Below are 12,542 nucleotides of genomic sequence, written 5' to 3' on the forward strand. Positions count from 1 at the left end.
AATTTTGTTTCATCCATAGGATTTTCAATGGAAAGAAGGGACTGAAAGACATAAGAAATTTATTTCTACATTTCCATGGACAATCTGTTGAGCCCAGGCCATCTTCTAAAACATGGAAATGTCATCTTTGTGGCATAGATTAAGTGGCAGTTCGCTTTTTTCCCTGCCAATCTACTTGGTTGGGTTGGGGAGAACAAAGAATGGTTTTGAAACTAGAGCTTTCAGTTCCCTTCATGGTTTCCAGAGGTCAAAGCCTCTGTGGGTAATAGACTCGGGATGGAACACACACAACCCTTCTAACACCCCTAGGTTTTTAACTAATTGCCTCTGAATGGTTGTCTTGAAATACCTGGTGTATATATACTGCAGAAAAGGAATGCAGCTGTTTTCCACAATGTTTGTCCCCAACTTCTGTTTGTACTTGGAATTGTTGAACGTTAATGATGAAGATCTTGGTCCCGTAACCCCTGAACTATGGCCTGAGGTGCACCTGGTACACAGAAAAGTCTTAATAGGTTTTTGCAGAGTAATGTAAATAATTACGGGATCTCTCCCCATTGGAGATTTTGAGAAGTCTAAATCGGTTTGACCATTTTGATTGATGGCACAATCTGGTTTAGAAAACTTTGTTTAGATCAATAGCATAACCCTGCTACCTGTGCCTGCCCCTCCCCTCCCTTCTCCCACCCCTTTTTCCCTTTCTCTGGTGTCTGTACTTTGATGAAGGTGAGGTATAATGTTGGTGGTTAACATAATCCAGAAGGTTTAGTTCTGTGTGTGTTCTGTCCCTATATAAACTAGTAAAAAAAAAAAAAAAAGTTATGCAGAATGTTATACATACTATGTATAAATTGGATTTGGTGCCACTGTTGGTTCAAGGAAAAATTGGGTAGGGTTTCTTTTTTTTATAGAAATGGACTTCAAAATTAGATAAAAAATTTATCTTTAATTTTTGTGTTCTCAAATTTGTATCCTATTGAAAGATAACTGATTGAAAATACAGTTCTGCATAACTTAAAAGTCTTTGGTGAAATCTTTATTGGAAGAAACAGTTACTTGACCACACAGAAAAATTGATGAACAATTTGATATTAAGTAAAATCGGTCTGATTTGGAGAATGTCATTCCATTATAAAGGTTTCACTTCTTTATGGATGTTTTAAAATAGACGTAGACACTTGAAATTACTATCATCACGTCTCCTCCAATCACCTAGAATTCTTAGTATTTTCCAATTGCAAAACCAATTTCAAGTTCATTCATTTTAATACTCCAGAAATGATAATTCTACTAATTTTGCTAGACTTTGCTAGTAGAGGGATCCCCTCTTTCTGGAGAAGTCTCCTGGAGCCATAGAAAAAAAAAGTCATGGCTTTCCCACAGGTTTTTCAACTGACTGTGAGGCAGTCGGTTGGATCCCTTGGGGACAGGACAGGGGCATTCTCCCCTCCCCTCTTTTTCACTCTGGTGTGGTGATGGTTTTCAGTGTCTTCTGCAGGTAAGGCACTCAATGTTGTTAACATGCCCTTTTTCATTGCCTCAGTATTTTGATATTTTCATTGGCTGTTAAACGTGGAAACTTTTTAACATGCTTTGTCGCATTTATATGCTACAGGTTACAAAGTGAGAGCCTTGTATACACTTCAATACTTAAAAAGTACCCGTACTCAGTACTCAGCCGGCAGCATAATGAAAAGTGGGACTAGACACGGTGTCCATATGGAGAGGAAAAATATACATAGAATATTTTTAACAAAATGTATTCATTGTATAAATGGAATCCTTCTGTAACTTTGGTAACTGCATACTTGTTATTTGGTAATGAACCAGAGGAGGTATAATACTCTAGAATTGTATAACATTAAAGTGTAAACTTTTGTGTTTAAAGAGAGAGAACATTTTATGGTGTGTACTTTTAAAAAGGAAACAAAGCTGCATGCAACAGCTTGAAATTGTATATTCAGGTATTAAAGGTGCAATACTGGTTAGAAAAAGCTCAGGGCCTCCTACTGAGGAGCTGCCTTTATTTAATTTTAAAGGAAAAATAAAAAAGGCCCTTCATGTTCCCTCCCCCTGTTTTTACAGTATGTAAAGCAGTCATTTTATACTGCTGTCATCACTGTTCTCAACTGATGTGTCTATAAAGTTGCACCCCCAGTCCGTTGAGCCTTGGTATTTGTTGTAAATTCTCCTTTCACAGCGATTGTTAAATCCATTAGTGCCCTGAATTGTATGGCTTTATGCTGAAGATTGGCTGGATGCGTCCTCTGATGTGTGTTGTAGGCGTTTAATGTGGTTGTCTCCTGCTTTATTATACTGTGACTTGTTAGGAAGCCTCACTTGGCTCTCCCCTAGGAGAGGTTGAGGGTGCACCTTTATGAACATGGAAAGCAGTTGCCCCAGCTTGCTACTCCTCTCTACAACAAGCTGTCCCTGTTTTTCAGCTGATGGGGTGGGTGTTTGGGATCGATTTTTCCCCCCGCCTAATTTGCCAAGTATTGCACTATTAATACCAGCCCCCGAAATGAAAGGAACCAACCACACTGGTGTGTACAATCAGACAAGCAAGGTTGTATATAAAGGAAATTTGAGCAAGCTGCCCTGAAGAAAGGCATAGTGACGAGATGAGAGAGATGCATTGTTTGGAGATGTGTTTAGCCAGTGCCCTTCTTCCCCACGAGCCCCCCCAAGGCTCAGAGCGGTACTGGCTTTTAAAGGGAAAGGCCTTCATTTCTTCGTTTATCCCCCCAGCAGCGCTGGAGAGCGAGGTGGCTTCAATAAGCCTGGTGGTAAGTTTTTGAGTATTACCATGGATAGTGTTTAAAAAAAAATACAGTCAGTTTTTAGAAAACTATAATTTTTTATTAGTTTCATAAGCGGTTTAAAAATGATCTATACAAAGAGACTAATGGGTACTGCCGGCATTGTCTTAGGGGTAATAAGGTTAACCTATGGTTACAAAACAAAGGGTAACTTGAAGTATTGAGCAACTGCTTCTGTAATATGGGGGAGAATACATTTTTTAAATTCGGTTTGTTTGGAGGAAAAATTTTGACTTAAATTTAACACTAATTTGGCACATAAGCATTGAGAGTGTATTTGGTTAATGGTTTAAAAGCAAACCAGCAAAGAAAAAAAAGCAAAACCCTAGCAAATCTTTCACAAATGTTAAAGGGGCACTGCTCCATTTTAGCAGTGCGGGTCATTTTGAATTTAATGAAGCCCCATCAAATGGTGGTATAGTAGATAGCTATGTGTGTTTGTAAGGTTTATAGCTTGCAAGACGTGCACTAATAGTATTTTATGTGATCTTTCCTGGTTGGCAGGACCCATGGACGAAGGACCAGATCTTGATCTAGGTAATTTTGAATTCTTGAATTTTGTGTCATGCTTTGTAAATGAACAGCACAGCACCGAAGTAAGTGCATGCTAGAGCTCAGCAGCCTGGTAGATCAGTGTGATACTCTTGCTTTTAGAAGCAGTTTGGGGCTCCCTTTATCGTGAGCAGCTACTCATAATAGCCTTAGACAAAGGAGACCACAAGTTCTATGGCATTCTTGTTAGTGTGGCTGGTAGTTCTCTCAGCTTTGTAGTAATTACCAGTGAGCAGTAGTGACTAGTGGGTTAATCAACCCCTGTAGATACAGGATAATAACTCCCTTCTTTCTTTTCTCTGTAAGGCCCACCTGTAGATCCAGATGAAGACTCTGACAACAGTGCAATTTATGTGCAAGGCTTAAATGACAATGTGACTCTAGATGATCTGGCAGACTTCTTTAAGCAGTGTGGAGTTGTTAAGGTAAGTAAAAGCATAACCATGTGAGTTGGCAGATCTTCCAAATCAGCAGGCATTTTAAAGAGATGATGTTGAGAGTTTCTGAAGATCTGACTGCTTCTGAAGTTGCCTGACCTTTTTTTCTGGGCATATTGTGGTTTGTTCCTTAAAATACCAAAACAACAAAAAGAAAACCTTGTATTTTTTTGTAGAAAAATGCTAAATACGGTTGGGCATACTTAACAATTCCGTCCTTTATAATTGTCAGCTAATTATAAGAATACGGGGACACTTTTTTGTGAAATACAGATCACAACATAGTTTTTTAAATAGTGAACATTAACATTTCTTTCTTTCCCAATTTTATCCCTTCTCCGCACGCCCATCCCGAATTGTACTGTTTCTTTTCATGGATGGATCCTCAGTAATGGTTTGTTTCCTATAATTTTGGAGAATGTTTATTAAACACTACTATAAGGCAGCGCTATTCTAGGGATATACTAGAAACGAACAGATAGGAACCCTCGGAGTTAAACATGGTTCTTCGTCAGGTGGGGATAGCTAAGAGAAACGAGAGTTTTGAGAAGGGGGGGATCCGGGGTCCTCAGGTCAGAAACTCAAAAAGGTTGGGAATCCTATATTTCATTTATAAATATGTCACAAGTTATTCATATATTCTCTACAGACAATTGGGTTATCTCTAAGTTTGTGAACATTCTTATACCCGTCTCCTGGGGCACAATGCCATAGTATCTCTAGTGTGTGTACAGTTGGTTCTTGTTATTTGCAGTAGTTCTGTAAAGTCACTACAAAGACTGAATTAGTGGATTCTGAACCACTACTTCTCGGGCAAGTGTGTGAACGGATACATACACACATCTTACATACGTTATAATCCTAATTTTTAAAAACAACTCCCTCTGGTAGATCTGTTTTCTCTGACAAAGAGAAAATGAGGTTCTGAAGTGTTTGGTGATTTGCATGAGCGGCATACAGATTCATCCAGCTGGCCCCAGGGACAGAACTTCTTGCACTACACAGTCTCCATCCCCTGGTCATCTCTAAAGAGAGCTGGACTGAGGTGGGAGGGGGCAGTGTGTCTCATTTGAGCTCGACTGGAACACGTGCGTCAGACAACTTAAATTTTTGCCACTCTGTACATGTTCGTGAGTAATCACAAAAGTACCACAAGTATTGATTTTGGAGTTATAAATTTTAGTGAGTAGTGCGGGGCTCGATCCCAGGACCCTGGGATCATGATCTGAGCCGAAGGCAGACACTTAACGACTGAGCCACCCAGCCTCCCCACTTTTTTTTTTTTTAACTTAAATTCAGTTAGCCAACATATAGTACATCATTAGTTTTAGATGTAGCATTCAGTAATTTATAAGTTGTGTATAACACCCAGTGTTCATCATATCACCTCTCCTCCTTAATGCCCATCAGTCACCCTATTAATAATGTTCTAATTGCATGCTGTCTTCTATGAAATGCCTGTTAGGTCTTGTACTCAATCTTCATTGGGTTATCATTTGTTTTACATATAGTTCTTTAAAGAATTTATTTTTTATTTTATTTTATTTTACTTTATTTTTGAGAGCAAGCAGGGAGTAGGGGCAGAGGGAGAAGGAGAGAATCCCAAGCAGGCTCCACACTCAGCACGGAGCCCAATGAGGGGCTTGATCTCACAACCCTGGGATATGACCTGAGCCAAAATCAAGTGTCAGACACTTAACCGACTGAGCCACCAAGGCGCCCCTACATACAGCTCTTTATGTTCTCTGAAGGCTGATCCTTGTCTAATATTGCACATGTATTCTCCCAGGTTTTTTTTTTTTTTTAAGATTTTATTTATTTATTTGACAGCGAGAGAGGGAACACAAGCAGAGGGAGTGGGAGAGGGAGAAGCAGGCTTCCCGCTGAGCAGGGAGCCCGATGCGGGGCTCGATCCCAGGACCCTGGGATCATGACCTGAGCCGAAGGCAGTCGCTTAACCAACTGAGCCACCCAGGTGCCCCTCTAATATTGCACATGTATTCTCCCAGTTTCTAATTCCTTTTCTTACGAAGAGTAGAAGAAGCTGTTACTGTAATTGAACTTATCGGTCTTGTCCTTACTGGTTTGTGTCTATTTGTAATACAAGACCTTCTGTTCCAGCAACATTTATTAAAGGATCCATCCTTTCCTTGATGATACATACTTTATCACTTAAAGTTCCACCCATACCTGGATATGTTTCTTTTTTCTTTTTCAAGATTTTATTTATTTGACAAAACAAGCAGGGGGAGCAGCAGAGGGAGAGAGAGAAGCAGGCTCCCCACTGAACAGGGAGGCCAGTGCAGGGCTCGATCTCAGGACTCTGGGATCATGACCTGGACTGAAGGCAGATGCTCAACCAAGTGAGCCACCCAGGGCCCCCCCCCCCTTTTTTAAGATTTTATTTATTTATTTGATGGGCCGGGGGGCTAGATCTATTTCTAATGGTCTTGTGTGCTTGAGTTAATTTAATTTGTATGATCCTGCACTGATAGCACAGCTGTTTTTATGCTAAGTCTTGATATCTGTAATAAAGCAAATTCTTCTGTTTTGTTCTTTTTCCTCAGGAATGCTTTGCTATTTACACCTTGGTCTTCTATATACATTTTAGAATTCTACTTACGAAGTTCTTTAAAAACCACAACTGGGTGTTTATTGAATCTTTAAGATAGTTTGAGGAGAATTGACATTTTTATAATACTGAGTAGTTTTTTCCATGAATATCATATGCTCATTTACTTGGGTCTTTAGTAAAGACCATCTCCTTAAAGGTTTTGCAAGTCTTTATTATTAGTTTTTGTTTTGTTTTTTGTTTTTAAAGATTTTTTTTTTTTTTAAGATTTTATTTGAGAGAGAATGAGAGCACGAGAGAGAGGCAAGAGAGTCAGAGGGAGAAGCAGACCCCCCACTGAGCAGGGAGCCCGATGCGGGACTGGATCCCGGGACTCCAGGATCATGACCTGAGCCGAAGGCAGTCGCTTAACCAACTGAGCCACCCAGGTGCCCCTGTTTTTAAAGATTTTATCTGGGGCACCTGGGTGGCTCAGTTGGTTAAGCGACTGCCTTCGGCTCAGGTCATGATCCTGGAGCCCCATGATCGAGTCCCAAATTGGGCTCCCTGCTCAGCAATGAGTCTGCTTCTCCCTCTGACAGTCCCCACTCTCAGGCGTTCTCACTCGCTCGCTCTCTCATTCTCAAAGTCTTTAAAAAAAAATTTTTTTATTTATTGGGGCAGGGGGGAAGCAAGCAAGCAGGCTTCCCAGTGAGCAGGGAGTGCTACGTGGGGCTTGATCCCAGGACCTTGAGATCATGACCCAAGCCGAAGGCAGGCGCTTAACTGCCTGAGCCACCCAGCCCCGGTCTTTATTAGTTTTATTTTTTTAGATTTTTAGTTGTTACTGTGAATGGTTTTTTTCAAATGACATGTGGTTGTGACAACTATATAGAAATAGATTTGATTTTGGTAGAGCATAGGAGTTGCATAATGAAGGTTTCTCTCTACTTGTGATGTGTATAGTATGTTGTTTATTTGGGTATTTGTGGGGTTTTTTTCCTGGTTAAGAAAGTAGCATATACTGTCAATTTTGTAAAATGAGACTTTAAAAATACATAGCCCCAGCATTCATACCGCTATTTCTTTTCAGTCTGTGTATGTCCTTTATAAAAACATAGGTATTGGTATGTATATCTTACAAACGTTAGCTTTCTTTTAAAAAAAAAAAAAAAAAGACACCCTATAAATCAATACTCTCAGGTATCACGAGGTGTTATATAAACAACATGTATAGATTAGACTTTGATCATATGCAGTTTTAATGCAGAAAACAAATGAAGCCGTATTTTTCTGATTTTTTTTTTTTTTTTTTTTTTTTTTTTAAGATTTTGAGAGAGAACAAGTAGAAGGAAGGGGCAGGGGGTGAGGGAGGAGCAGACTCCCAGCTGAGCAGGGAGCCCGATGCGGGGCTCGTCGGTCCCAGGACCCTGAGATCATGACCCAAGCCGAAGGCAGACACTCAACCAACTGAGCCACCCAGGTGCCCCGAAGCCATATTCTGTAGTGTGGCTCCTGAATTCAAGCCAGTTGGATCTGGTGTTCCGCTGAAAAGCTATGGTGGAAAAATTGGCTGTGTTAGACTTAATGCTTCTAGCACACTCACAACCCTGGATACTGTACTTACTGATGTAAGGGTGGTTTTTACTTGATGCGACACTGGCTTGTGTGATGGCGTCAAAGCCTGACTGCCTCGTACGAGGTGGCTGTTGTCACTGGGAGCCTGTTGGTGTGGGCACAGAAGATGTTGGGGTAGGTGCAAGGACACCAGGAGATGACATCTAGGGAAGCAGTGGGAACTGCACTGTTCACTTACACACTTTGGAACTTTAGGCTATTTTGGTTTTCATGACACCTACACCTAAGAGGAAAAAAATCACCTAAGTATATATTTGTTGTGGCAATTTAGGAAATAAGGCACGCTTAGTTCCACTACTCAGAGATAAACTAATGTCCTACTGAATGTGTCTATGAAAAATTACTGCTTTTGACACTTTTGACAATTTAGGGGACTTCTCTGAATTTCACATGGACTTTTCCCCCAAAAAGCAGTGTTTCTGGTCACAGCCTGACTGTGCTATTTTATGTGCCTAGATGAACAAGAGAACCGGACAACCCATGATCCATATCTACTTGGACAAGGAAACAGGAAAGCCCAAAGGTGATGCTACAGTGTCCTATGAAGACCCACCAACTGCCAAGGCTGCCGTGGAGTGGTTTGATGGTAGGAGCCCTGGAGTCGACAGGGGATGCTCACTGGGGCACATGAAGGGTCTTGTAGCAAATGTTGCCCATGTCAACCTGCTTGCTAATGTATGTAATTCTGTTAGAATATCATTCTCCGACGTGGTTTTGGGACAAGGAACAGGTACACGTGGCAGAAAGGAGGAACTTGAGAGCCATAGGAACAGGAAGGACCCCCTCTCTGCACTGGAGGAGCACCGGCTGGCTGTTGGAAAGCAGTGTCCCTGGCTCCCTTCTGCCATGGGAGGGCCCCATTGCTGGCCCTGGGTTAGGAGATCCCTTATTTTGACTCATTATTATAAATCCACCTTGCCTAAAATTGTAAATGTTTCTCTAAGCATGGGCAGAAGGTACAGATCACCCCACAAAAATCCAGTATACATCTGAGTTTAAATATATCCATATTTGGCCTTGGTATTGATTCTGGAACTTTCCTGCAGACAAAATCAACTTGAAAGTGTCAAAGGACAGGTCTGGCTTTCATCTCCTGGCCCCTCTATACTATATACTCCTGTCCCTACTTCTCACCCTTTGTGGGGCAAGGGTGCCAGTGCACTCAGCCTTCCCCTGGCTTACTTCCCTCCCTAGGGTACAGGGGATTTGACGTATTTTTGAAAATGTTTTGTGGCCTTACCAGTGAAGATCTTCGAGAAGGTTGTGGATGGGGCGCATGCTACCACGGGGGTGATTGAGAGTGATGGTGTGGTGGAGTCAGGGAGCTAGGAGTGGTCTAGCTTCGCCCAATCCCTCAAAGATGGAAGAGTTGCAAGTTGGGAGTAATTGGTGTTCTGTTCTCTTGTTCCAGGGAAAGATTTTCAAGGGAGCAAACTTAAGGTTTCTCTTGCTCGGAAGAAGCCTCCAATGAACAGCATGCGGGGTGGTATGCCTCCCCGTGAGGGCAGAGGGATGCCGCCGCCACTTCGTGGAGGTATTTAGCAGACATCTTTCCTGAGCTGCTTTTGTGTTGCTATCAATGTTTTTTTACACTTGTCTTTGAGAAACTTGATTTCTAGAGTGTAGGCAAGCCCATTAGAAATAAAAAGGCATGGGACGCCTGGGTGGCTCAGCTGGTTAAGCGTCTACCTTCGGCTCAGGTCATGATCTCAGGGTCCTGGGATCGAGTCCTGCATCGGGCTCCTTGCTCGGCAGGGAGCCTGCTTCTCCCTCTCCCTCTGCCTGCCACTCCCCCTGCTTGTGCTCGCTCACTCTCTGACAAATAAATAAATAAAATCTTAAGAAAGAAAAAGGCATGTAGAATCAATACTGAGTCACTAAATGTTGACAGTTAAAAAGTTTGCAGGACTGAAAGGAAGAGAAGAACGGGTTTCTTGGTCAGCGGGGCTAGCATGCCTGGCTGTCAACCCCGGGCTGCCATTTATTTACTCTGCTTGGGTATCTTTGCATGAGAATGCCTGTTCTGTACAGGTTGTGGGAGCTAACTAAAGTAATTTGCACAGAAGGCATGCAGCTGGGTCCTTGCGCCTGCAGAAAAGTCTGAGGCAAATGAAGGGACGGTGACAGCTGTGATCTATATGAATTCCCGTAATGATAGAGATTTCCTCTGCAGCAAATCTAATGCTATACAGAGGTGACTGGTTCTGTCTTATTGCAGGTCCAGGCGGCCCAGGAGGTCCTGGGGGCCCCATGGGTCGCATGGGAGGCCGTGGAGGAGACAGAGGTGGCTTTCCCCCAAGAGGGCCCCGGGGTTCCCGAGGGAACCCATCCGGAGGAGGAAATGTCCAGCACCGAGCTGGAGACTGGCAGTGCCCCAATCCGTATGTACTTCTCTTGACAAATTGATACCCTACACTAGTGAAGTCACCCTCTGTCCCGCCCATTCCCATTCTGGAGAGGAGGACTGCTGGATTCTGTCTTGTCTCGAGGAGTATAATGATGACCCAGACTCATGGGGTGGGTGGGTGGCCTAATCAGTCCATCTTCAGAGCCTTCTGAAGGAAGTCATGATTCCATTGGATTCCTGGGGTCCACGTGTACATACATAGTTGTGCATTTTCTGGATCATACACCGTGCTGCCTGAGGCTGTGGCTCTGAAGCCATTTTCTGTCAGCAGATCCTCTTAATAGTGTTTGACCAGGCTCCAGTGTTTGTGCTGGTGGAATATGGTGTGTGCCTGCTTAGGTTTGCTTTGTTTAACTGCCTTAGTTCAGTTAGTGATTTCTGTTGTGATATAATTTTATGCAGGGGGTGTGGAAACCAGAACTTCGCCTGGAGAACAGAATGCAACCAGTGTAAGGCCCCGAAGCCTGAAGGCTTCCTTCCACCACCCTTTCCACCCCCGGGTAGGTACAGGTTTGGGGCACATCCCCTCAGCATCTTGGCTCTAAACCTCTTTTGTTGCCTTGGTGGGCTTGGTAAACGACTGCCGTCCACTGCTCACAGCCAGGTTGGTGTCTCAGGAAGTGTAGTCTTGGCGCTGGAGCTCCTAAGGTTCCATCATCTGTTCTAAAGTGTACCCCAGAGACGCAGACTGAGTAAAGTATCTCCTTTGTGTCTGCTCTGGGAGAAGGCAGCAGACCCTGAGCAGCCACGCAGCCACCCGTTCTCCCCGTCTTGCTGCTGATCTGTTCTTTTCCTTCAGGTGGTGACCGTGGCAGAGGCGGCCCTGGTGGCATGCGCGGCGGAAGAGGCGGCCTCATGGACCGCGGTGGTCCCGGTGGGATGTTCAGAGGTGGCCGTGGTGGAGACAGAGGGGGCTTCCGTGGTGGCCGCGGCATGGACCGAGGTGGCTTTGGTGGAGGAAGACGGGGCGGCCCTGGTGGGCCCCCTGGACCTTTGATGGAACAGATGGGAGGAAGAAGAGGCGGGCGCGGAGGACCTGGAAAAATGGATAAGTACGTTATGGTGCAGTCCTGGGGCGGGTTCTGGTGGGAAGCTCCCTCTCCTTTGCCCCTTTTCATCCCTCGCCCCTTTTGGCCTTACAGAGGCGAGCACCGTCAGGAACGCAGAGACCGGCCCTACTAGACGCAGAGACCCCGCAGAGCTGCATTGACTACCAGATTTATTTTTTAAACCAGAAAATGTTTTAAATTTATAATTCCATATTTATAATGTTGGCCACAACATTATGATTATTCCTTGTCTGTACTTTAGTATTTTTCACCATTTGTGAAGAAACATTAAAACAAGTTAAATGGTAGTGTGCCGAGTTTTTTTTCCTTCTTTTAAAAGATGGTTGTTTAACTAAGACTAAACAATGGGAACCCCTTGTGAGCATGCTCAGTATCATTGTGGAGAACCAAGAGGGCCTCTAACTGTAACAATGTTCATGGTTGTGATGTTTTTTTTTGTTTTTTTTTTTTTTGTTTTTTAAATAAAATTCCAAATGTTTATAAACAGTCATCCTTCTCGGCCTCTGTTGCACAGTCGCTGCAAGTCTACTTGGAGTGTACGCTGACCCGCCAGATAGGCGCCCCTTCCAGCATCCTGGGAGGGGAAACCCGAAATGGTCAGCACGGCACCATGTCGGGTGTGGTGCTGCCAGCAAGGAAACGGGGGTTGCAGTGCACCTTCACCCAGAACCCTAGCTCTAGCCACAGGGACATCTGGCCCAGGTCTGGCTGATTTGCAGGGAGGACCTCCGTGGCAGAGGGCCAGACACTGTGTCTGGGTGGCTCCCAGGCCATTGTCGGGGTTTAGCAGGTGTTCCAAGTTGGGCTCCACGTGCTTCAGAACGAAGGTCTGCTTCAGTGACCGCTAATGGGAACCGTTTGATGTGACATTTTCTTGATGTTATCGGGTCAGAGTTTGTGAACTTGGTAAATAGAGGCCGCTGTTCAGCTCTCCCTGACTGCCTTGTGTGAGGTCAGAAGCCAGGGATTTTCCCCAAGAGCGTGTTTCTGAAATTGTGTAGATGAGAAGAATCCCAGACCTTTTACCTCTGGGCCTTTTTGGTCAGTCTTGTCTTTTCTCGGACT

At 43.7% G+C, this 12,542-nt stretch overlaps 1 protein-coding gene across 5 annotated transcripts in view; it reads left to right on the plus strand.

Annotated features, from left to right (window-relative positions):
• EWSR1 (EWS RNA binding protein 1) overlaps positions 1-11,965 on the plus strand; it is an 80,412-nt gene extending 68,447 nt beyond the window's left edge. For 3 of the 5 annotated variants that reach the window (XM_027576409.2, XM_027576410.2, XM_027576412.2), the window contains 9 exons: positions 2,752-2,789; positions 3,327-3,359; positions 3,681-3,799; positions 8,457-8,586; positions 9,412-9,534; positions 10,219-10,381; positions 10,810-10,907; positions 11,207-11,459; positions 11,550-11,965. In XM_027576409.2, coding sequence (XP_027432210.2) covers positions 2,752-2,789; positions 3,327-3,359; positions 3,681-3,799; positions 8,457-8,586; positions 9,412-9,534; positions 10,219-10,381; positions 10,810-10,907; positions 11,207-11,459; positions 11,550-11,589 — 997 coding nt within the window. In that variant the 3' untranslated portion in view covers positions 11,590-11,965. The remainder of the gene's footprint in view (positions 1-2,751; positions 2,790-3,326; positions 3,360-3,680; positions 3,800-8,456; positions 8,587-9,411; positions 9,535-10,218; positions 10,382-10,809; positions 10,908-11,206; positions 11,460-11,549) is intronic. The other 2 variants (XM_027576411.2, XM_027576413.2) reach the window with 1 other exon arrangement.
• Positions 11,966-12,542: the final 577 nt, after the last annotated feature.

The sequence above is a fragment of the Zalophus californianus genome, chromosome 14, assembly GCF_009762305.2.
Source record: "Zalophus californianus isolate mZalCal1 chromosome 14, mZalCal1.pri.v2, whole genome shotgun sequence".
NCBI lineage: Eukaryota > Metazoa > Chordata > Mammalia > Carnivora > Otariidae > Zalophus > Zalophus californianus.